General features: G+C 42.8%; 1 protein-coding gene across 1 annotated transcript in view; it reads left to right on the top strand.

The window, feature by feature from the left end:
• C16H9orf92 (chromosome 16 C9orf92 homolog) overlaps nt 1-21,093 on the top strand; it is a 55,670-nt gene extending 34,577 nt beyond the window's left edge. The window contains exons 2-4 of the mRNA XM_010355022.1: nt 2,859-2,986; nt 3,479-3,542; nt 20,990-21,093. Coding sequence (XP_010353324.1) covers nt 2,859-2,986; nt 3,479-3,542; nt 20,990-21,062 — 265 coding nt within the window. The 3' untranslated portion in view covers nt 21,063-21,093. The remainder of the gene's footprint in view (nt 1-2,858; nt 2,987-3,478; nt 3,543-20,989) is intronic.
• The last annotated feature ends 752 nt before the right edge of the window (nt 21,094-21,845 follow it).

Genomic DNA, 21,845 nt, shown 5'->3' with positions numbered 1-21,845 from the left:
CCTACTGAAGTATGAGTGATTTCAAAGCTTCTGCCTTCTCTTAGTCTTTGCTGCTTCTCCTTCCTCTTAATTTTATGCTTTCCCCAAGGATGTTCCTTGATCCAAATTGCTCTTTATTCGAGGCTGTGATTCATTCCTGGTGTGGTTTAAATTGGCCCATGTTTGTGGTATCTGATGCTAGAGTAGTGTCTTAAAAAGGCAACCGCCATCTTTCCCCCAGGTTCACCCTTAGTGCCTTCCTGTCACCCCACTCCATGTTTGCAGCAGGCCGTCCGCAGCCTGGCCTGGCTCTTCTGCCTCGGTGTCGGCCTCCTCATTAGGCATGCTCTGGAGCTGGCTGGTGTCAGAGCCAGCCGATGCATCAGAATGCAGGGCATGCCTCTGGCTCCAGGGAAGCTGCACATTCCGCATGAAATATGAAGGCAACAGCCAGCCCAGGGGAGACCCAGGGTGGATTTAGAGGAAGAGCAGCAAAGGTGGCTGTTGGGGGAGGGCTGTTCTGCAGGGCCAGAGAGATGATGTGGGCACCTATCACATATTTTAAAGGCACCGCTTTGGTGGGGGAGAGGGATGCTGGGAGGGGCACCTGGTGTATGTATCCTCTTGGCTGCTCCTGACACACACTCCCTCGGTGCATTCTTTCTGCATATGCTCACGGTATATCTGTGATTATGGTGATGTGCCCTTTTGAGATAGGCAGCCGGCTCACTCCCCGCTGTGCTCATCACTGATTCTTGAGTTTCTCTTTTGGGAGAACCTGAAATCATAAGAGCAGTCCGTGTGGATTTCAGAGCACCTGACAGTAAGAAACATAATAAAAAGTAATCATTGCCCAGCAAAGCCCTGGGGATGCTTGTCACACACCACCTTGGGTCCACAGAGGTTAAGCGTGCTTAACAGGCGGTGGCCTCAGATGGTTCCAAGGTCTGACATTAGAGCCTGTCCTCGTCTTTGTCCAGAATCCTCTAGTGTCCAGCCAAGGCTCCATGCTGGGGTTCCAGCCAGCCATTCAGAGATGAGGAGAAAACCATTAATCCCCACCATAGGCACTAAGAGATTACTGCATGCCTTAGACATGTCATAGTGTAACGTGCTGTGCACATACGCTTAGAACACTTACCCACTTGTAGTGTGCTTGGTTTATGTGCAGGTCACCAACTTAGCCACTCTATCCATGAAGCAGAAATGCTATATTATTTGTTTTTATATAACCAGAGGATTGGTACATAGTAGGCACTCAATAAATACTGAGTAAATTATATTTGATAAGACTGCCCTCCCATACCATCACACATCCAAGTCATCAAAAAACACAAGTCTACTGGTCCCTCCAAATGCAGCAATTTTGGGAGGCCACCTTTTCTACCCTAACCTAAATCCACAATGCTCATTATAGTGTACTGAGGTTGTAATGCCATTTCATATCATTGATTACAGAGTATTACAGAGTATCCCACTTTCTTTTGATCAGAGAACATACACACACACACACACACACACAGGAATATACATATATATGTGATGAAAGTTGTTTGCATTCCTTGTGTGTGAGATGAATGTGAAAGTTTTCTGCAAGAATCTCCAAAGCAGTGATGTCTTCTGAAAGCCCCAGCTGTTTCTGGTTGGCAGTACTGCCTGCTGCATACCTTCTGGAGGTGCCATTCAACAGGCAGGTTCCACACTGAGGCTGCCCTGCTGGCTGGATGTGAGACAATATGTATGCTTGCTTTACATGTGGAAACTTGCAGTTTATAGAACTGTATTTGGTGACTTTGTTAATTTTATAAAGAAATTGACTTTTTTTGTGAACTGAGAGGACTCTGTACTTATGTTGGGTTCTTGATGCAGAGTAGTAGGAAGTAACAGGATTCAACTAAAGTGTTGGCGTTTCACAAGACCATAAGCTGCCTGGTAGCCGGGCATCGTCTCCCCTGTCCGCTGCTGTGTTCCCAGTGGCTAGATCATAGCTAGAACGGAGTAGACACTAAAATGTTGGGTTGAGTGGAGACTTCGACCTGCACTGTCACTTAGAGAGGGTGTCACTTAAACAGATCTGTCTAGATCTGCACTTTCTGTAGCAGAGAAACTATAGTGCCTTATCCTCTAGCCAGTAATATGTTCAGGGTTAGATCCATTAGAATCCTCCCTGGTTTTGATGTACCTATGCCAAGAGACAGAATTTCTCTGTTGGAGTTACTAAGTCGAGAATAGGATGCTAATTCAAAAGAGGAGAGAATTGGGCTATATTAGACAAAATGAAAATATGGAGAGAGAAAGAGAGTCAGCAAAGCAGCTAGCCCTACCAGCATCATATGACTTTGTGTGTTCAGCCCCAGCTGAAGCTCTAACCCAGAAGGTCTTGGTTATATGAACCAATAAATTACTCATTTATTTATGTGCTAGAGGTAATATAGAAGAAGGTTTTCATCGCTTAAAACTAAAAGCAGTCTGACAGGCTTGTTTCATACTATCCCTGTCTACTTTTAAAGCTATTCATTTGCTCCATGCTAACAGCTAATCTTCTTTACATTTAATGCATGCGGCTCTCCTAAATGTCTATTTTCACATGGCGGTTATTTTGCCCAGTCCTTTTGCCTGCTTTAAGCAGAACTGTGTTTAAGCCACATACTCAGGGCAGATATATCTGTCTCACAAAAAGACTGTAGAGAGAAGGAGTACTTCAAATTTCTGTATAACAGACCTAACAGTTCCCACTGGTGCTGGATTCCCCAGCCCTACAGCACACAGCACTCCCTTGACAGTACACATTAACTCTGCAGTGGACCTTGGTGAGGACACCCTGCTCTGGACTCAGCTCTGCTGTGGCTGCACTCAATTGTTTGTAACTTGTTTTGCAGGAATGGGGCTTGGCCCCCTGCTAGAGGGGAGATGGCTAGTTTTCAGAGAACAAAGGAGAGGGAAGAAGAAAGATGTTCCTTGAACATCTACTATGTGAGAAACACCACCCAGGGCACGGCACCTGCCTGTGAGTTACATAACTTCTCTTGTCCATAGCTGTGGATGCAAAGGCTCAGAGTAGTTCAGCAGTTGCTTGCACGTAGGCTGAGCTGTTTAAGTGACAGTGCAGGTCTGTCTAAATCCAAGCATCCATGCTTTTTCTACCACCACTAAGTTGTCTCCTGGGGCCATGTTTTGATTTGTTTTGTGCAGTCCAGACTACTCAGCACCATGCTGGCCACACTGTAAGTCCAATGATGACAGCACTGTGTTTATCGCCATTTCATACGAACCTAATGAGGAGGGAATGTTACAGAACACCCCCTCCATGGTGTGAGAGAATTGCTTGACGTGGAGATGCACAGAAACAAGAGAAGTTTGGAGTCCAATTTCCTTCCTCTGTGGCCCACCCAGCCTCTGGGGTTGAAAGTGTGGCCAGGGAAAGCGTTCTGTTCCCGTACGTGCAGGGATGCCTCTGGCTGGGTGACAGCCACTGACCCACCTAGTTTTTGTTCTGCAGGTGTTGGAAAGAGGATGCAACCATCCCCAACAGGGAAGGGTGGAAAATGCTGCACTGTGCATGGGTGAATGTGCACATGTGTGTATGTGTGGTCCTGGGAGCAAGGGCCGGGCAGGGACCAGTCTGCAAAACAACATTAAGAAACCGAAACATTTTCCACTGAGAAACAGAATTACTGCCCATGGAATTCTTACCCAGCCTGAGAAGCGAGCAGCAGCCCCTCCTTTTCATTAGTTAAACAAAGAGGGTTATTTTTCAAACGAAAACTTTCAGTGTGGAAAACAATCTAATTCCCGGGGCTTTTTGAGAAGTGAGATTCTCAGCGCTCCAATAAACATGTCTATGTGGATATGCAGCTGCAAAGGCAGTGTGGGTGCCCTGACCAAACGAGAGGGCAGGCCTGGCCAGTGGGGGACACGGGGACTTAGCTTCAGGCCTCTCATAACAATCCCAGGTAGAAAGGCCAACAGAGGGAATGAACCATGGCCTGGAAGATTTGAAGTGTTCTGCGAGAGAAAAAAAGCGAAAACAAAAATATTTTCTGTAAGTCCATTAAATGATCTCCTTTCTTCCTCCAAGTCAGTGAACTCCTTCTGGTTGGAAAATAATCTGCAAACTCAAGCCCTGCTTGGTTCAGTGGGGTGTGTTCCGCCTTATTGAATTCCTGGCCTTCAGAGATCTTTCAAAACTTTCGCCCACTTATGAACCCATGGGGTAATGTCACAGCTTTCTCTTGAGGGGTTCTCTTCATGAAAGCTCCTGGGTACTTGCATTTGTTTAAGAGTGGGCAAGAATAGGAAGGCAGACTGCCAGGGTTCAAATTTTAGCTCTACCACTTAAAACTAGTGTGTGCTTACTCTCTCTGGACCTCAGCTTGCCCATCTGCAAAGGGGAGTAAGAATGGTATCTACATCACAGAGTTTTCATAAAGATTAAATGAGAAGATGCTTACAAAGTGCTTACCACAGTTTCTGGACAAAGGAAGACCTCAATAAAAGTGTGGCCATTGTTATGAAGTTAAAGGGACATGGCATATGGTCACAGACCTGAACTTTTTAAATTAATAAATATCATTCTTTGAGGTTTCTACTTTTCCCATCTCACTAATGGAAAGTGTGTTGTTTAAAAAAATAAAAGGAGACACAAAATAGCCTCTCTTCAAATCAGAGCTTCCTTCTCTAATCAGTCCGTGAATGTTTCGGGGAGTGCTCTATTTAACTTGGCTGGCCCCTGGGTTTTGCTGTGAGTAATACATTGGGCTTAATTTCAAACTCCACACAGCCAAGATCACTGGATACTTGAGCTTCCCCAAGCTGAGTTGATACAGCTGCTCTGCCCCTGGTCACTGGTGAGCTGTCCCTGTGGATTCCAAAGGGTCTGAATATAAACAGACCAAGGTGCATGGGCCAGCCGAGATGGTCAAGGACATGGGTTCCCACTGAGCAGGTGTCCAAGTGAGACAAGACTGACGAGGCCTGGGGAGCTCTACAGTGTAGTCAGAGGAAACTGATACAGATAGAGGGTGGCCAGAGATTATGGAGAGAGGGGCCTCGATGATGCTTGGGGAGAGCAGTGTTGCTTGGAGCATCCTTGCTCTTACAAAGGCAGCATAGGTGGTTGAAGGAAACCATCCTGATTTTGACATTGCCACAGTGATAAATGAAGGGCATGAAAACTCTCCAAATTAGGGTCTCTGAGACCAATTAGGTCAGGTGGTGAAGATTTGCTTGAAAAAATATCGAGTATGGCTTTCTTTTAAACAAGGCTTCATTTCAAATGGAACTGAATAAACCAAATTCAATTTAGACATGTTTTTCCCCAGGAACTCAGCTCTGGCACGAAATAAGGCTTGCCTGAGGCCACTTGAGAACCGCAATCTGTGGGACAGCCCTGTGATGGACAAATAGAGCAGAGTGTTAATTTTGAGGCCTGTCGAACCCCAGTGACAGGCGGGCTGGTAAACAGATTGAAGAAGCTAATGACTACTTAGTGCTTTCCAGGATAGGAAATGTCTCTTTGGCTTCTGAGGTAGCAACACCCTTACCTTAAAAGGTTTGGATTGATGATCTGGGCCCAATAAAAGCCCCTTCTGAAATCTGTTGGGAAGCCCAAGCATTTCAAAAGTGAAAGATAATGAAGATGTTCTAGAAGCAATATCATTATGAGTATACATTATAAATGATAATTACAATTAATCACATTAGCCTTCATAATCTCCCAGTGTTATAACTCAACAATGGTAGATTCATCTTCCTTGTGTTCTTTGGAAGAGATTTTGTCCTGAGCTACACATTTTCTCCTTTGATTTATGGTGGTTTCTGCTTTCTGACTGATTTCTCTGTCTCCTGAAGACAGGCATGTGATGGGGAGGGAGGTTTGGGAATTAGATGAAGTTGTGGGGTCATGATGCCCGGCAAGTTCCAGAACCCCAGAATTTACTTGGCCCCTGAAGGAGGCCCTCGAACAGCCCATCTTGTTATTTCAATGCTGTCAGAACTCTTTCATGCTTCTACGTGTAATCCATGGTCAGGCGTTCCCCAATCCCCGCTGCAATCTAAATCGGCCTCCTTCTTTTATTCTCTCTCATAATTCCCTCTTCCTTCTCCCCAAGCACTAATCATGGTTTTTAATCATTTCTTTACATTTATTTGATGTTTAGCTCCTCATTAGATATGAGCTCAATAGGAGAGGGGTCATGTCTATTTTACTCACTACTATATAATGAATACCTAGCGTTGTGCCTGGAATAGGGAGGCAACCAATAAATAATTGTGAATGAAAGACAGAGTGGGTCAGGTGGTGAAGATTTGCTTGAAAAAATATCGAGTATGGCTTTCTTTTAAACAAGGCTTCATTTCAAATGGAACTGAATAAACCAAATTCAATTTAGACATGTTTTTCCCCAGGCTCCAGGCTCCATTCTCTGGTCTGTGCTCACTGACTCCTTCCTCCTCTTATGCTGTAAAGAGAGAAAGCCCATGGTTCTGGACACAGCTTGATCACATCCTTGTGCTGTTCCTTGTCTTGACAGCTCCTCCACTGTCTTGGCTCCGGCCTGCAGCTTTTGACGAGGACCTACAAAGTCTACATTTCTAACCCTGAAATGCTCTTCCTCTTGCCTTCTTTTTCTTCTCCCAGTCACTAGGCTGGACAACTTAGTGTCTTTCCTCAACATCATTCCTCATATTTTCCAAATAGTCAACATATGAAAATACTGAAAATATTAATTCAGTGTCTTCTCATTGTCTATGACTCAAATCTCGATTGTCCAGACCGTCCCATCTTTTCCCAAGTTTCTGCTACACATTATCCAAATTTCTCTTATGCCAACAACGTCTTTTCTATTAATACTGTCAACATTCTACCTTTCCTTCAAGGTTTATCTTAATTATTTCCCACTTTAAGTCCTTGTGAGCTTCCCAATCAATTATAATTTCTCTTGCTTTTAGCTACCAACACACTATGTATCTTTCAGTTGGCATTCTCTTAACTTTTTATTGAATAATGAATTTCTATGTATTTGTCCATATTTTCAGTGAAAGCCTGATAAAACAAAAGCATAAACTACTAACACACACCCTACAGACATTAAACAAAATATTAAGATGATATTATGAAGAATTTTATGTCAATGTCTCTGAACATGCAGGTGAAATGGACAAATTCCTAGAAAAATGCAAAAATTGATAGAAGAAAAAAATGGATAATTTGAATATTCACATATTTGCTAGAGAAATTGAATATATAATTGATAATTCCTACAAAGAAATGAGGCCTAGACATTTGAGTGAGGAGTTATTTCAAACATGTGAGAAAAAATATGAGTGTTACACAGATTCTTCCAGGGATTGGAAAAAGGAAGAAATACTTTGCTACTCATTTTATGAGGCCAGCATTACTTTGATACTGAAACTTGCCAAGGACATTCCAGCAGAAGAAAATTATAGGCCAATCCTTCATTGTAATATAGATAGAAAACTGTTGAGCAAAATAGTGGCAAACCAAATCTAGAGATATTTTTAAAGTATCAGATAGCATGACAAAATAGTTTCTTTTAAAAATGCAAGGTTGGTTTAACACTTGAAAATCAATATAATTCACCACAGAAACAGAATAAAGAAGAAAAACCATATGAATACCTCAAAAGAGGAATAAAAAGCATTTGGTAAAACTCAAAATTTGTCTATCACTGAAAATATAACTGGCATCAAATTAGGACTAGAAGGGAACCCTTTCATCTATAAAAGTCTATACTTAATAATGAAATAGGAACACTCCTACTGGAGACCAGGAACAAGACAAGGATGTTCACTCTTACCACTTCTGTCTAACAGTGTACTGGAGGTTCTAGCCAGGGTAGTTTAGATAAGAAAAAGAAATTTCAAATTTTAAGGATTAGAAAAGACACAACCTGATATTATCTGTGGACATGATTATATGCATAGAAGCTACAGGTGAATTATTAGGATGAGTCAGCAAATTTAGCTAAACTAATGAATATAAAGTCAACATACAAAAATCAGCTAGGTTTTTGTATACTTGCAACAAATATTAGAAAATAATACTTTAAATTCGATGCCATTTATAATAGCATTTAAAAAATTAAGCACCTTGTTAGGAATAAATTTAGCAAAATATGCACTTGACCAATGCATAGCAAATGCAGAACATTACAGAGAATAGTTTGTAACGACTTAAATAAATGAGGAGATTTAACATGTAAATTGGATTGGGAGACCCACAGTTGTAAAAATGTTAACGCTCTGCAAATTGGCCTATGCTTCCATGCAATACTAGTCAAAATTCCAGCAGGTTTTCTTTCTCTCTCCTTCCTTCTTTTTCCCTTGCTTCCTCGTTCCCATCCCCCCTCCCTCCCTCTCTCCCTTCCTTCTTAAAATTGGTAAGCTAATTCCAAAATTTACATAGAAATACAAAGTGTCAAAAATAGTCAAGACAAAATTGAAAAAGAAGAAAGCTGAAGGACTTGTACTACCAGATATCAAAACTTATAAAGCCACAGTAATTAAGGCAATATGATATTGGTGTAAATAGAGACAAATGGATCCATGGAACAGAGTTGAGAGTCTAGAAACAGAGCTGTATAGAAATCACCTGATGTACAACACGGGCACCACTGCAGTGTAGTGTGCGAAAATAAATGGCTGGGTTCTGAATTGGATTTCCAAAAGAAAAAAAATTCTTTGACCCCCATCTCACACCATACACAAAAGTCCCTTACAGATGGAACATAGGCCTAAGTGTAAAAGGTTGAAGAATAAAGCTTCTAAAATATAACATATGAGAATATCTTCATAAGCTTGGTGTAGATAAATCAAAACAATGCATAAAATTTGCTAACCATAAAACTAAAGATTGATAAATTGGTCTCATTAAAATTAACAACTTCTCATGAAAAAAAGAAAAGTAAAGAAAACACAGACATACATTTAAGAGAATTAAAGGGCCAGTCATAGAGTGGGAGAAGGTATTTGCAAAAATATATCCAGAATATTTAAATATTTCTTATATAACAACAACAAGATGACATATAATGTATTAAAAATGGACAAAAAATTATTGAACAGTCCTTTTACAAAAGAAGATGTCTAAATTGGTAACAAACTTATGAAAGTATGCAAACTTAGAATCACAAATTCAATATTAACCACTTTTTTTTTTATTTTTTATTTATTATACTTTAAGTTCTAGGGTACATGTGCATAACGTGCAGGTTTGTTACGTATGTATACTTGTGCCACGTTGGTGTGCTGCACCCATCAACTCGTCAGCACCCATCAATTCATCATTTATATCATGTATAACTCCCCAATGCAATCCCTCCCTCCTCCCCTCTTCCCATAATAGGCCCCAGTGTGTGATGTTCCCCTTCCCGAGTCCAAGTGATCTCATTGTTCAGTTCCCACCTATGAGTGAGAACATGCGGTGTTTGGTTTTCTGTTCTTGTGATAGTTTGCTAAGAATGATGGTTTCCAGCTGCATCCATGTCCCTACAAAGGATGCAAACTCACCCTTTTTTATGGCTGCATAGTATTCCATGGTGTATATGTGCCACATTTTCTTAATCCAGTCTGTCACAGATGGACATTTGGGTTGATTCCAAGTCTTTGCTATTGTGAATAGTGCCGCAATAAACATACGTGTGCATGTGTCTTTGTAGTAGAATAATTTATAATCCTTTGGGTATATACCCAGTAGTGGGATGGCTGGGTCATATGATACATCTAGTTCTAGATCCTTGAGGAATTGCCATACTGTTTTCCATAATGGTTGAACTAGTTTACAATCCCACCAACAGTGTAAAAGTGTTCCTATTTCTCCACATCCTCTCCAACACCTGTTGTTTCCTGACTTCTTAATGATTGCCATTCTAACTGGTGTGAGATGGTATCTCATTGTGGTTTTGATTTGCATTTCTCTGATGGCAAGTGATGATGAGCATTTTTTCATGTGTCTGTTGGCTGTATGAATGTCTTCTTTTGAGAAATGTCTGTCCATATCCTTTCCCCACTTTTTGATGGGGTTGTTTGTTTTTTTCTTGTATATTTGTTTGAGTTCTTTGTAGATTCTGGATATTAGCCCTTTGTCAGATGAGTAGGTTGCAAAAATTTTCTCCCATTCTGTAGGTTGCCTGTTCACTCTGATGGTAGTTTCTTTTGCTGTGCAAAAGCTCTTTAGTTTAATTAGATCCCATTTGTCAATTTTGGCTTTTGCTGCCATTGCTTTTGGTGTTTTAGACATGAAGTCCTTGCCTATGCCTATGTCCTGAATGGTACTACCTAGATTTTCTTCTAGGGTTTTTATGGTATTAGGTCTAACATTTAAGTCTCTAATCCATCTTGAATTCATCTTTGTATAAGGGGTAAAGAAAGGATCCAGTTTCAGATTTCTACTTATGGCTAGCCAATTTTCCCAGCACCATTTATTAAATAGGGATTCCTTTCCCCATTTCTTGTTTCTCTCAGGTTTGTCAAAGATCAGACGGCTGTAGATGTGTGGTATTTCTGAGGACTCTGTTCTGTTCCATTGGTCTATATCTCTGTTTTGGTACCAGTACCATGCTGTTTTGGTTACTGTAGCCTTGTAGTATAGTTTGAAGTCAGGTAGCGTGACGCCTCCAGCTTTGTCCTTTTGACTTAGGATTGTCTTGGCAATGCGGGCTCTTTTTTGGTTCCATATGAACTTTAAAGCAGTTTTTTCCAATTCTGTGAAGAAACTCATTGGTAGCTTGATGGGGATGGCATTGAATCTATAAATAACCTTGGGCAGTATGGCCATTTTCACAATATTGATTCTTCCTATCCATGAGCATGGTATGTTCTTCCATTTGTTTGTGTCCTCTTTTATTTCACTGAGCAGTGGTTTGTAGTTCTCCTTGAAGAGGTCCTTTACATCCCTTGTAAGCTGGATTCCTAGGTATTTGATTCTCTTTGAAGCAATTGTGAATGGAAGTTCATTCCTGATTTGGCTCTCTGCTTGTCTGTTACTGGTGTATAAGAATGCTTGTGATTTTTGCACATTAATTTTGTATCCTGAGACTTTGCTGAAGTTGCTTATCAGCTTAAGGAGATTTTGGGCTGAGACGATGGGGTTTTCTAAATATACAATCATGTCATCTGCAAACAGGGACAATTTGACTTCTTCTTTTCCTAACTGGATACCCTTGATTTCTTTCTCTTGCCTGATTGCCCTAGCCAGAACTTCCAACACTATGTTGAATAGGAGTGGTGAGAGAGGGCATCCCTGTCTTGTGCCAGTTTTCAAAGGGAATTTTTCCAGTTTTTGCCCATTCAGAATGATATTAGCTGTGGGTTTGTCATAAATAGCTCTTATTATTTTGAGGTACGTTCCATCAATACCGAATTTATTGAGTGTTTTTAGCATGAAGGGCTGTTGAATTTTGTCAAAAGCCTTTTCTGCATCTATTGAGATAATCATGTGGTTCTTGTCTTTGGTTCTGTTTATATGCTGGATTACGTTTATTGATTTGCGAATGTTGAACCAGCCTTGCATCCCAGGGATGAAGCCCACTTGATCATGGTGGATAAGCTTTTTGATATGCTGCTGAATCCGGTTTGCCAGTATTTTATTGAGAATTTTTGCATCGATGTTCATCAGGGATATTGGTCTAAAATTCTCTTTTTTTGTTGTGTCTCTGCCAGGCTTTGGTATCAGGATGATGTTGGCCTCATAAAATGAGTTAGGGAGGATTCCCTCTTTTTCTATTGATTGGAACAGTTTCAGAAGGAATGGTACCAGCTCCTCCTTGTACCTCTGGTAGAATTCAGCTGTGAATCCATCTGGTCCTGGACTTTTTTTGGTGGGTAGGCTATTAATTGTTGCCTCAATTTCAGAGCCTGCTATTGGTCTATTCAGGGATTCAACTTCTTCCTGGTTTAGTCTTGGGAGAGTGTAAGTGTCCAGGAAATTATCCATTTCTTCTAGATTTTCTAGTTGATTTGCGTAGAGGCGTTTATAGTATTCTCCGATGGTTGTTTGTATTTCTGTGGGGTCGGTGGTGATATCCCCTTTATCATTTTTTATTGCGTCTATTTGATTCCTCTCTCTTTTCTTCTTTATTAGTCTTGCTAGCGGTCTGTCAATTTTGTTGATCTTTTCAAAAAACCAACTCCTGGATTCATTGATTTTTTGGAGGGTTTTTTGTGTCTCTATCTCCTTCAGTTCTGCTCTGATCTTGGTTATTTCTTGCCTTCTGCTAGCTTTTGAATGTGTTTGCTCTTGCCTCTCGTTCTTTTAATTGTGATGTTAGAGTGTCAATTTTAGATCTTTCCTGCTTTCTCTTGTGGGCATTTAGTGCTCTAAATTTCCCTCTACACACTGCTTTAAATGTGTCCCAGAGATTCTGGTATGTTGTATCTTTGTTCTCATTGGTTTCAAAGAACATCTTTATTTCTGCCTTCATTTCGTTATGTACCCAGTAGTCATTCAGGAGCAGGTTGTTCAGTTTCCATGTAGTTGAGCGGTTTTGATTGAGTTTCTTAGTCCTGAGTTCTAGTTTGATTGCACTGTGGTCTGAGAGACAGTTTGTTATAATTTCTGTTCTTTGACATTTGCTGAGGAGTGCTTTACTTCCAATTATGTGGTCAATTTTGGAATAAGTGCGATGTGGTGCTGAGAAGAATGTATATTCTGTTGATTTGGGGTGGAGAGTTCTATAGATGTCTATTAGGTCCACTTGGTGCAGAGATGAGTTCAATTCCTGGATATCCTTGTTAACTTTCTGTCTCGTTGATCTGTCTAATGTTGACAGTGGAGTGTTGAAGTCTCCCATTATTATTGTATGGGAGTCTAAGTCTCTTTGTAAGTCTCTAAGAACTTGCTTTATGAATCTGGGTGCTCCTGTATTGGGTGCATATATATTTAGGAGAGTTAGCTCTTCCTGTTGAATTGATCCCTTTACCATTATGTAATGGCCTTCTTTGTCTCTTTTGATCTTTGATGGTTTAAAGTCTGTTTTATCAGAGACTAGGATTGCAACCCCTGCTTTTTTTTGTTCTCCATTTGCTTGGTAGATCTTCCTCCATCCCTTTATTTTGAGCCTATGTATGTCTCTGCATGTGAGATGGGTCTCCTGAATACAGCAGACTGATGGGTCTTGACTCTTTATCCAGTTTGCCAGTCTGTGTCTTTTAATTGGAGCATTTAGTCCATTTACATTTAAGGTTAATATTGTTATGTGTGAACTTGATCCTGCCATTATGATATTAACTGGTTATTTTGCTCGTTAGTTGATGCAGTTTCTTCCTAGCCTCGATGGTCTTTACATTTTGGCATGTTTTTGCAATGGCTGGTACCGGTTGTTCCTTTCCATGTTTAGGGCTTCCTTCAGGGTCTCTTGTAAGGCAGGCCTGGTGGTGACAAAATCTCTAAGCATTTGCTTATCTGTAAAGGATTTTATTTCTCCTTCACTTATGAAACTTAGTTTGGCTGGATATGAAATTCTGGGTTGAAAATTCTTTTCTTTAAGAACGTTGAATATTGGCCCCCACTCTCTTGTGGCTTGTAGAGTTTCTGCCGAGAGATCTGCTGTTAGTCTGATGGGCTTCCCTTTGTGGGTAACCTGACCTTTCTCTCTGGCTGCCCTTAAGATTTTTTCCTTCAACTTTGGTGAATCTGGCAATTATGTGTCTTGGAGTTGCTCTTCTGGAGGAGTATCTTTGTGGCGTTCTCTGTATTTCCTGAATTTGAATGTTGGCCTGCCCTACTAGGTTGGGGAAGTTCTCCTGGATGATATCCTGAAGAGTGTTTTCCAACTTGGTTCCATTTTCCCCCTCACTTTCAGGCACCCCAATCAGACGTAGATTTGGTCTTTTTACATAATCCCATACTTCTTGCAGGCTTTGTTCATTTCTTTTTCTTATTTTTTCTTTTGGTTTCTCTTCTCGCTTCGTTTCATTCATTTGATCCTCAATCGCTGATACTCTTTCTTCCAGTTGATCGAGTCGGTTACTGAAGCTTGTGCATTTGTCACGTATTTCTCGTGTCATGGTTTTCATCTCTGTCATTTCGTTTATGATCTTCTCTGCCTTAATTAGTCTAGCTGTCAGTTCTTCCACTCTTTTTTCAAGATTTTTAGTTTCTTTGCGCTGGGTACGTAATTCCTCCTTTAGCTCTGAGAAGTTTGATGGACTGAAGACTTCTTCTCTCATCTCGTCAAAGTCATTCTCTGACCAGCTTTGATCCGTTGCTGGCGATGGGCTGCGCTCCTTTGCAGGGGGAGATGTGCTCTTATTTTTTGAATTTCCAGCTTTTCTGCCCTGCTTCTTCCCCATCTTTGTGGTTTTATCTGTCTCTGGTCTTTGATGGTGGTGACGTACTGATGGGGTTTTGGTATAGGTGTCCTTCCTGTTTGATAGTTTTCCTTCTGACAGTCAGAAGGACTGTCTGTTGGTCTGTTGGAGATTGCTTGAGGTCCACTCCAGACCCTGTTTGCCTGGGTATCAGCAGCAGAGGTTGCCGAAGATAGAATATTGCTGAACAGCGAGTGTACCTGTCTGATTCTTCCTTTGGAAGTTTCCTCTCAGGGGTGTACTCCACCCTGTGAGGTGTGGGGTGTCAGACTGCCCCTAGTGGGGGATGTCTCCCAGCTAGGCTACTCAGGGGTCAGGGACCCACCTGAGCAGGCAGTCTGTCCGTTCTCAGATCTCAACCTCCGCGTTGGGAGATCCACGGCTCTCCCCAAAGCTGTCAGAGTCGTTCGCGTCTGCACCAGCCCCCGCTGCTTCCCCTGTTGGTCTTCAGCTGTGCGCTGTCCCCAGAGGTGGAGACTACAGAGACAGGCAGGCTCCCTTGAGCTGCTGTGAGCTCCACCCAGTTGGAGCTTCCCAGCAGCTTTGTTTACCTACTTAAGCCTCAGCAATGGCGGGCGACCCTCCCCCAGCCTCGCCGCTGCCCTGCGGATAGATCGCTGCAGACTGCTGTGTTAGCAGTGAGGGAGGCTCCGTGGGCGTGGGACCCTCCCGGCCAGGTGTGGGATGCACTCTCCTGGTGTTCCTGTTTGCTTAAAGTGCAGTATTGGGGTGGGAATTATCCGATTTTCCAGGTATTGTGTGTCTCAGTTCCCCTGGCTAGGAACAGGGATTCCCTTCCCCCTTGCGCTTCCAGGTGAGGCGATGCCTCGCCCTGCTTCAGCTCTCGCTGGTCAGGCTGCAGCAGCTGACCAGCACCGATTGTCCGGTGCTCCCTAGTGAGATGACCCCAGTACCTCAGTTGAAAATGCAGAAATCACCGGTCTTCTGTGTCGCTTGCGCTGGGAGTTGGAGACTGGAGCTGTTCCTATTCGGCCATCTTGCTCCGCCCCCCTATTAACCACTTTCTTATCAGAATATAAATTTAAGATAAATTGACAATGCTGAATACTGGTGAGAATCTGAAGTGACAGGAATTCTTACATGCCATTAGCAGGCATGGAACCTGATGCTATGCTTTGAAAAATTGTTTTTGTGGCATCTACTAAAGCTAACATGTGCATAGTCTCTGATACAACCATTCTCCTAGATATATACACAAAGAGATCTGCATATAACGGCATCAAAAGTCACACACAAGAATATTCATAGCAGTGCTATTCCTACTAGCCAGAGCCTAGAAGCAACACAAATGTCTATCAACAGAAGAAAGGTGTTCATTATGACATATATATAATGGAATACTATATAGCACTGAGAATGCACAAACTACCACTATGTGCAACAGTATGGATAAAAATTATAATGTTGAGTGAAGGAAGAAATAAAAAATATTGTATGACTCTATGGACCTTCAATGACAGACAAAACCAATCTATACTGATGGCTGTCCAAAGAGGGGTCACTCTTGGAAAGTGGGAGTCAAGATGGTAGCCTTACAGAAATGGCATTATTCCATGGCCAGGTCCAAATGGTGGTCACGTGGGTGTGTTCACTCTGAAAAATTAATCGAACTATACACTAATGCTAGGTATCTTAGATATACTTCAAATTATGAAGTTTACCAAAACAACCACAAGAGCAAAAACCCTTTACCAGAGGATCTGTATGAATTCATTTGAGGCTTCGCATTCATTTTTGCAGACTGTTTTGTGTCTTTGTAGTTCTGGGGCTGTCTGCCTTCATAGTTGCCATTGCTTCTGTCTGTTGACATGGTTCTGTCACTTTATTTTATTCAGCCCTTTGCTTTCAATCTAAACTTGATATATTCATCCTGATCCTTCATCTAGTTGTTCTGCCCTTGGAGCGAATTTCTCCTTTTCAACTTCTGTTTCAACATTTCATGGCTGGGTGTGTTGGCTCACAGCTGGGCGTGGTGGCTCACGCCTGTAATCCCAGCACTTTGGGAGGCCAAAGCGGGTGGATCATTTGAGGTCAGGAGTTTGAAACTAGCCTGGCCAACATGGTGAAACCCTGTCTCTACTAAAAATACAAAAAAATTAGCTGGGTGTGATGGTGGGTACCTATAATCCCAGCTACTCAGGAGGCTGAGGCAAGAGAATTGCTTGAGTTCAGGAGGCAGAGTTTGCAAGTAGGCAGAGATCGCGCCATCGCACTCCAGCCTGGGTGACAGAGAGAGAGACTCCATCTCAAACAAACAAACAAACAAACAAACAAAAACAGTAATAACAACCACCACCAAAATCACATTTCACTAATAATGTCCCATGTCAGGTAGTTCTACTTCTTCTGTATATTTTGTTAATGGCCTTGGTTTAATTTTATTGCTTAAATATTCACTCTTTCCTTGTTTAATTTTTTTCTGTTTTGGCCTAATGATTTTTATGTTCTTTTTATCAATAATTTCATAATTACTATTACATTATCTGCTTGGCAATCTTTTTTTCCTTCCCAATATCACGACTTTTAAACAGAGCTTTCTCCTCTACTTTTCTGTCTAATGGGGTAGGAGTGTGAGGTGTGGAATAGGAACTCTCTCATTCTTCACCCTTTATATCCAGCAGAAAGAGCCAGGCGATCCGACATGCAGTAGGAAAGGGCGAAAACGAAGATTCACAAATGATAACTAATACAAGTGCTTCCCAGTTGCCCAAAGTGGTTTAACAGATTACTTTTCTTACAGATTTAGCTAAGAGGCCGTCTGACCTGAGTCCTTTTATGGAACTGTTCGGACTCGCTTTCATTTTTTCTTTTTAGAAATAAATCCTCTCGTCCTCAATCGGAGACACTGAAGAAAGCAGGGAGTTTGTATTTTTTAAATCCATATGAAGGTTTTGGCCAGGAATTTTTCAAACACTAGAATAAATTTTTAATTTGGACTTTGATATCCAGACAAGCCCAGCTCACGTTCTCTTGGGTCTCCTTCCCAAAGACTAGACTTCAAACAGACACTGCTCACTGTCTTAGCAGAAAGACACCACAGCAGCTGCGACGGCTGCGGTCAGCAGAAAATGCTGCACATCCTGCCTGTCTGGGCAGGACCTCCCTTTGCTACACTGCACTGGAAACCAACACATCCTATTCCGTGGTCCTGAAGCAGAAGTCCTCAGAAAAGAAGGAAAGAACATGGAGACCATCAGGGCAGGAAATGCTGGGTTCCCTGCTGAGAGCATTCTCCATAACATGGGATTAAAATACCGAAGGGAAAAAGACAAACACTATTTTATTCCACATTATGATTTGCTTTGTATGCTTTTCTTTTCTTTTTTTTTTTTTTTTTTGAGACGGAGTCTCGCTCTGTCACCCAGGCTGGAGTGCAGTGGCCAGATCTCAGCTCACTGCAAGCTCCGCCTCCCGGGTTCACGCCATTCTCCTGCCTCAGCCTCCTGAGTAGCTGGGACTACAGGCGCCGCCACCTCGCCCGGCTAGTTTTTTGTATTTTTAGTAGAGACGGGGTTTCACCGTGTTAGCCAGGATGGTCTCGATCTCCTGACCTCGTGATCCGCCCGTCTCGGCCTCCCAAAGTGCTGGGATTACAGGCTTGAGCCACCGCACCCGGCCCATATGCTTTTCATTTTTGTCTTTGGCGTTTGGATTGTAGAAGAAATAGATGAGTTTCTTACAGATGAGACCCCAGAGAACCTTGGGTTTAACTCTTAGTTTAACTTCCTGAAACTTGACTGACAAAACAGAGACTGGGGAAGATAAGATAAAAAAAAAAAAAAAAAAGAAGTAACTGATTTTCTGTGACAACTATAAAATCAGTTCATTTCCTTTTGGAGACTTAGATGGGAGACTCTAAGTAATTGAAACTTAATACACAGAGTCCCCCAGAAAAGTGGCCACCCTGGGGCTGTTAGCATCATTTCCTGTTAATTGTCACCTGAAACAACCAGTTGTGGAAATGGCACGGGGGCCTGAAGCAAAAGAATGTAGTCTAGCCCGCTCATGGTCCATAATGAAATACAAATGATTTAACAGCGGTACTGACAAGGTTCTCAGAATAAATCATTTCCATTCTCACCACTTCAGATCACTTACTGTAATTGCCCTGAGACAGAATGAGGGAGTTGGCCGTTGGTTACCTAAGCTCTGCGACAATTCCCCCCATTTACCCATGAGGACAAAATGCAGTTCTGACCTAATTTACTTCTCTCTTCCCTAAGGCTGAAGGGCAAGTACTCTCTGTATACCAGGGAAATCTAGAAGTTAAAGGTGGCCAGAATAATTGCAAAGTTTTTCTGAGAATCCTGTACCTGTGTGTTGACTCCGAAGTGGCCTCTTGCAGGCCCGAGTGCTCAAATGAGCTGCTGTGGCTGGGCTTGCCTGGGTTTTCTACCAAATCACATGCCTGGACAGATCTGTAGTTTGAATGTTTGTGTTCCTGCAAAATGCATGTTGAAAATTAATTCCCAATCCAATAGCATTAAGAGGTGGGGCCTTTTGGAGGTGATTAGCCCTCATGAATGGAATTAGTGCCCTTATAAAAAGGGCTTGAGAAAACAAGTTTACCCCACCCACCTCTGCTCTCCCTTCTGCCATGTGAGGACTCAGCACAAGGGGCCATCTCTGAAGCAGAGGCAAGGCCTTGCCAGACACCAAACCTGCTGGCACCTTGATCTTGGACTTCTCTGCCTCTAGAGCTATAAGAGACACATTGCTATTATTTAAAAATGACCTAGTCTGAGGTATTTTGTTGTAGCAGCACAAATGGACTCAGATAAGAGCCAATCATACTCTCCTGTGTATTTCTTCCATTTTCTCCCAATCTTTCATCCCACTGCAATGAGTAAGGTTTGGAACCTCTCTTACTTTTTTGGAGAGGCCAAGTTCCTCTGTGCTCTTGATCAGTAGGGAGTTATGAGTCTCTGTGAACTATGCTTCCCATCTGAGTTAGTCATCCTGTTCTCTTGGCCTCCTCTGCACTTCGGCCATGCCTGCGTATTGGTTTGTCTACCTCCTTTGGGCTGAGAACATCTGGGAATGAGGAACCTGATGTGTCTCATCATTGTATCTCCACCATCTGCCAGAGCACACAGGGAACAGGTATCTGAGGAAAGCAAGGAAGGGGAAGGATGACAGGAAGAAGTCTTGGCCTACTGGCCCAGTTCCCTGGATGTGGTTGCAAATTGATAAGATGCACAGAAACAGAACTTCCAGGGAAGCTTCCTGGAAAATCTTACTCTCAGATGGAAACTCCGATATGAATGCCACCACAGTATTCACAGGATCAGGATGACTGGGCAGCCATCTCCCCCAAGACCTGCCAAGACCATGTCATTTCCTTATCTGATGCTGAGAGTCTTAGCTCTGGTCCTTGATACCCAACACAAGGTGGCCATCCTGGACAAAGCCTGTGTCTAGGCTCTTGCTGGCCCACCTACCATCATTCCACTATGGCCAAGTAATCATTCCCAAAGGACAGATCCTGCCACTGTCCTATTCCAGAATCGGATGCTCATTCCCAGGTCCCGCCTGGCCTTTGAGGCTCTCCAACAGTGCCCGTGGCACCACACAACCCTCCAGACTCCCCAAGCATGCTCAGGCCAATCCTGTCATCCCCAGTGTGCTTAGTCCTAGCTCGGACCTTTCAATGCTTCTGTGCCAATAGGTATTCATCTGTTATTTCAAGAAACCTTTCTGAGGGACCATATCCAGCTCATCTTTCTCACACTTTGTATGTTCTCCTTGCTTGGGTGCCCCATCTGGACCACATCCTGCCCATCCTCCTCCTCCCTATGCATTCCTTCTGTCAATGCATATTTCGAGAACATTACCACGTGCTAGGCCCATACTTTGTGAGACGCGGAGCTGAGATTCAAATCCAGATCTAAACAACTAAAGAGCCTGGCTCTCCATCACAACACTCCACGGCACCACCGGCCCCTGAGGCCTCTTTGACATAGACTTAGCTTCTTTTCTCAGTGAAAAGAGACATCACTTTGACCAGAAAAGCAAGAGTCCCACCAGCTGGGCTGTAGCCCCCAGGATCCATCTCTTCAATAGTTTCCATATACCACTTGTGGAAATAACATCACTGTGTAGGCCTGGGAGACACCTTTCTTGGAGTGCAAGACAGCAGAAGGGCTTCAAAAAGGGAACTGAGATTGGGATAGAAAGAGGAAAGCACTCCTCCCTCTCATCCAGTGCTCCCTCACACACTAAGTGGAGACCCTTCCTTTGGGAAGAAAGGAAGCGAGTAAAGGAGATGGAGGCAGTAGTGAGGAGGGGACTCTGCCAGCCAGAATGATGCATCACCATCCAGAGCCATGGCACAGTGGCTGGACCGAAAAAAGGATAAGGATTTGGACATAGGGGCTGGTACCCTCCTTCCCTTTGTAGCTGGCTGGGCCTGTGGAGAAGGAATCTCTGGACGTGGGCCTGAGGTTTTGAGTTCACTCTTAGTGGGTGACAAAAATGAGATGGTTATTTGTTTTATGGTAATGATCTCCATGCGGCTCCGAACTCTGGGGCTGCAGTCGGCATGCCACACGGCAGGCCTTCCTTCGGGTGTGAAAGGATTTCCTTGGTTTGGTGGGATTCGTTTGTTTTTTAAACGAGGCTGTTTATTTTCTCTTCTTTTAATGTGATGATATTTTTTCAGACTCACAAGGAAGATACATAATGTACAGCCGAATCTACAGTCTCCTATTTTGTCAGCTGCTTGTGTTGATTAAAACTTCAATAAAGATCCTGTGATAAAACAGAGCTATGTTCAAAGGATCTTGTTATGTTTTTAAAGGGCTGAGCTTGGCAGAAAACATGTAGAGTATAGCTTTGCTACCTTGGTATTTTCCCCCTTTTCCAGGTTAGAGAGGGAGAAGTGGAGGAGACACATACAGTGATTTCTAGTACCTGTGGGATCGTTAGACAGCACGTGTTTAACAAAGTCCCAAATAATAAGCAGGGTCCAACTTAAATGCATGAAAATTGTTTATCAAACTGGTGTTAAATGTGTGACCAAGAGCAGACCTCCTCCCATAGGTCTGACTGACAGCCTCTCTCCGCAAGAGGTCTCAGCCTAACAGGGAAGGGGAGGAGGCAAGCCAGGGGCAAAGTGAGGACACAGAGCTCCAGGAATTCCATACCCGGTGATTCACCCAACTCGCCCAAGCTGATCCATTCCAGCAAGATTCCAATAAACTGCCAGTAACACATTGTTTTAAAGCCCAGAAATCGCTGAAGGCTCTCAAGGGAGAGGTGTCAGTGGTGCCATCTACTCCCCAACCCCTTTTCCCCCTTCCCTCCAGACAGCCCATTCCTGGCAGCTGCTGACGTCTCACAACTCTTATTCTGAAAGAGACAGACCGAGAAATGGATGTACGTGAACATCAGGCTTGCCAAAGTCACTGACTTTATGCAAAGCAGGCAAGTGCAGTCAAAACACTTACAGCAATCAATTCGAGTTGTTGGGTAAAGTTTTTTCCGTGCCCCATACATTATTGAACAGTTAATTTCGT

This window comes from Rhinopithecus roxellana, chromosome 16 (assembly GCF_007565055.1).
Source record: "Rhinopithecus roxellana isolate Shanxi Qingling chromosome 16, ASM756505v1, whole genome shotgun sequence".
NCBI lineage: Eukaryota > Metazoa > Chordata > Mammalia > Primates > Cercopithecidae > Rhinopithecus > Rhinopithecus roxellana.
Note: the sequence above shows the minus strand (reverse complement) of the source record. Positions and strands in the feature narration are given on the sequence as shown.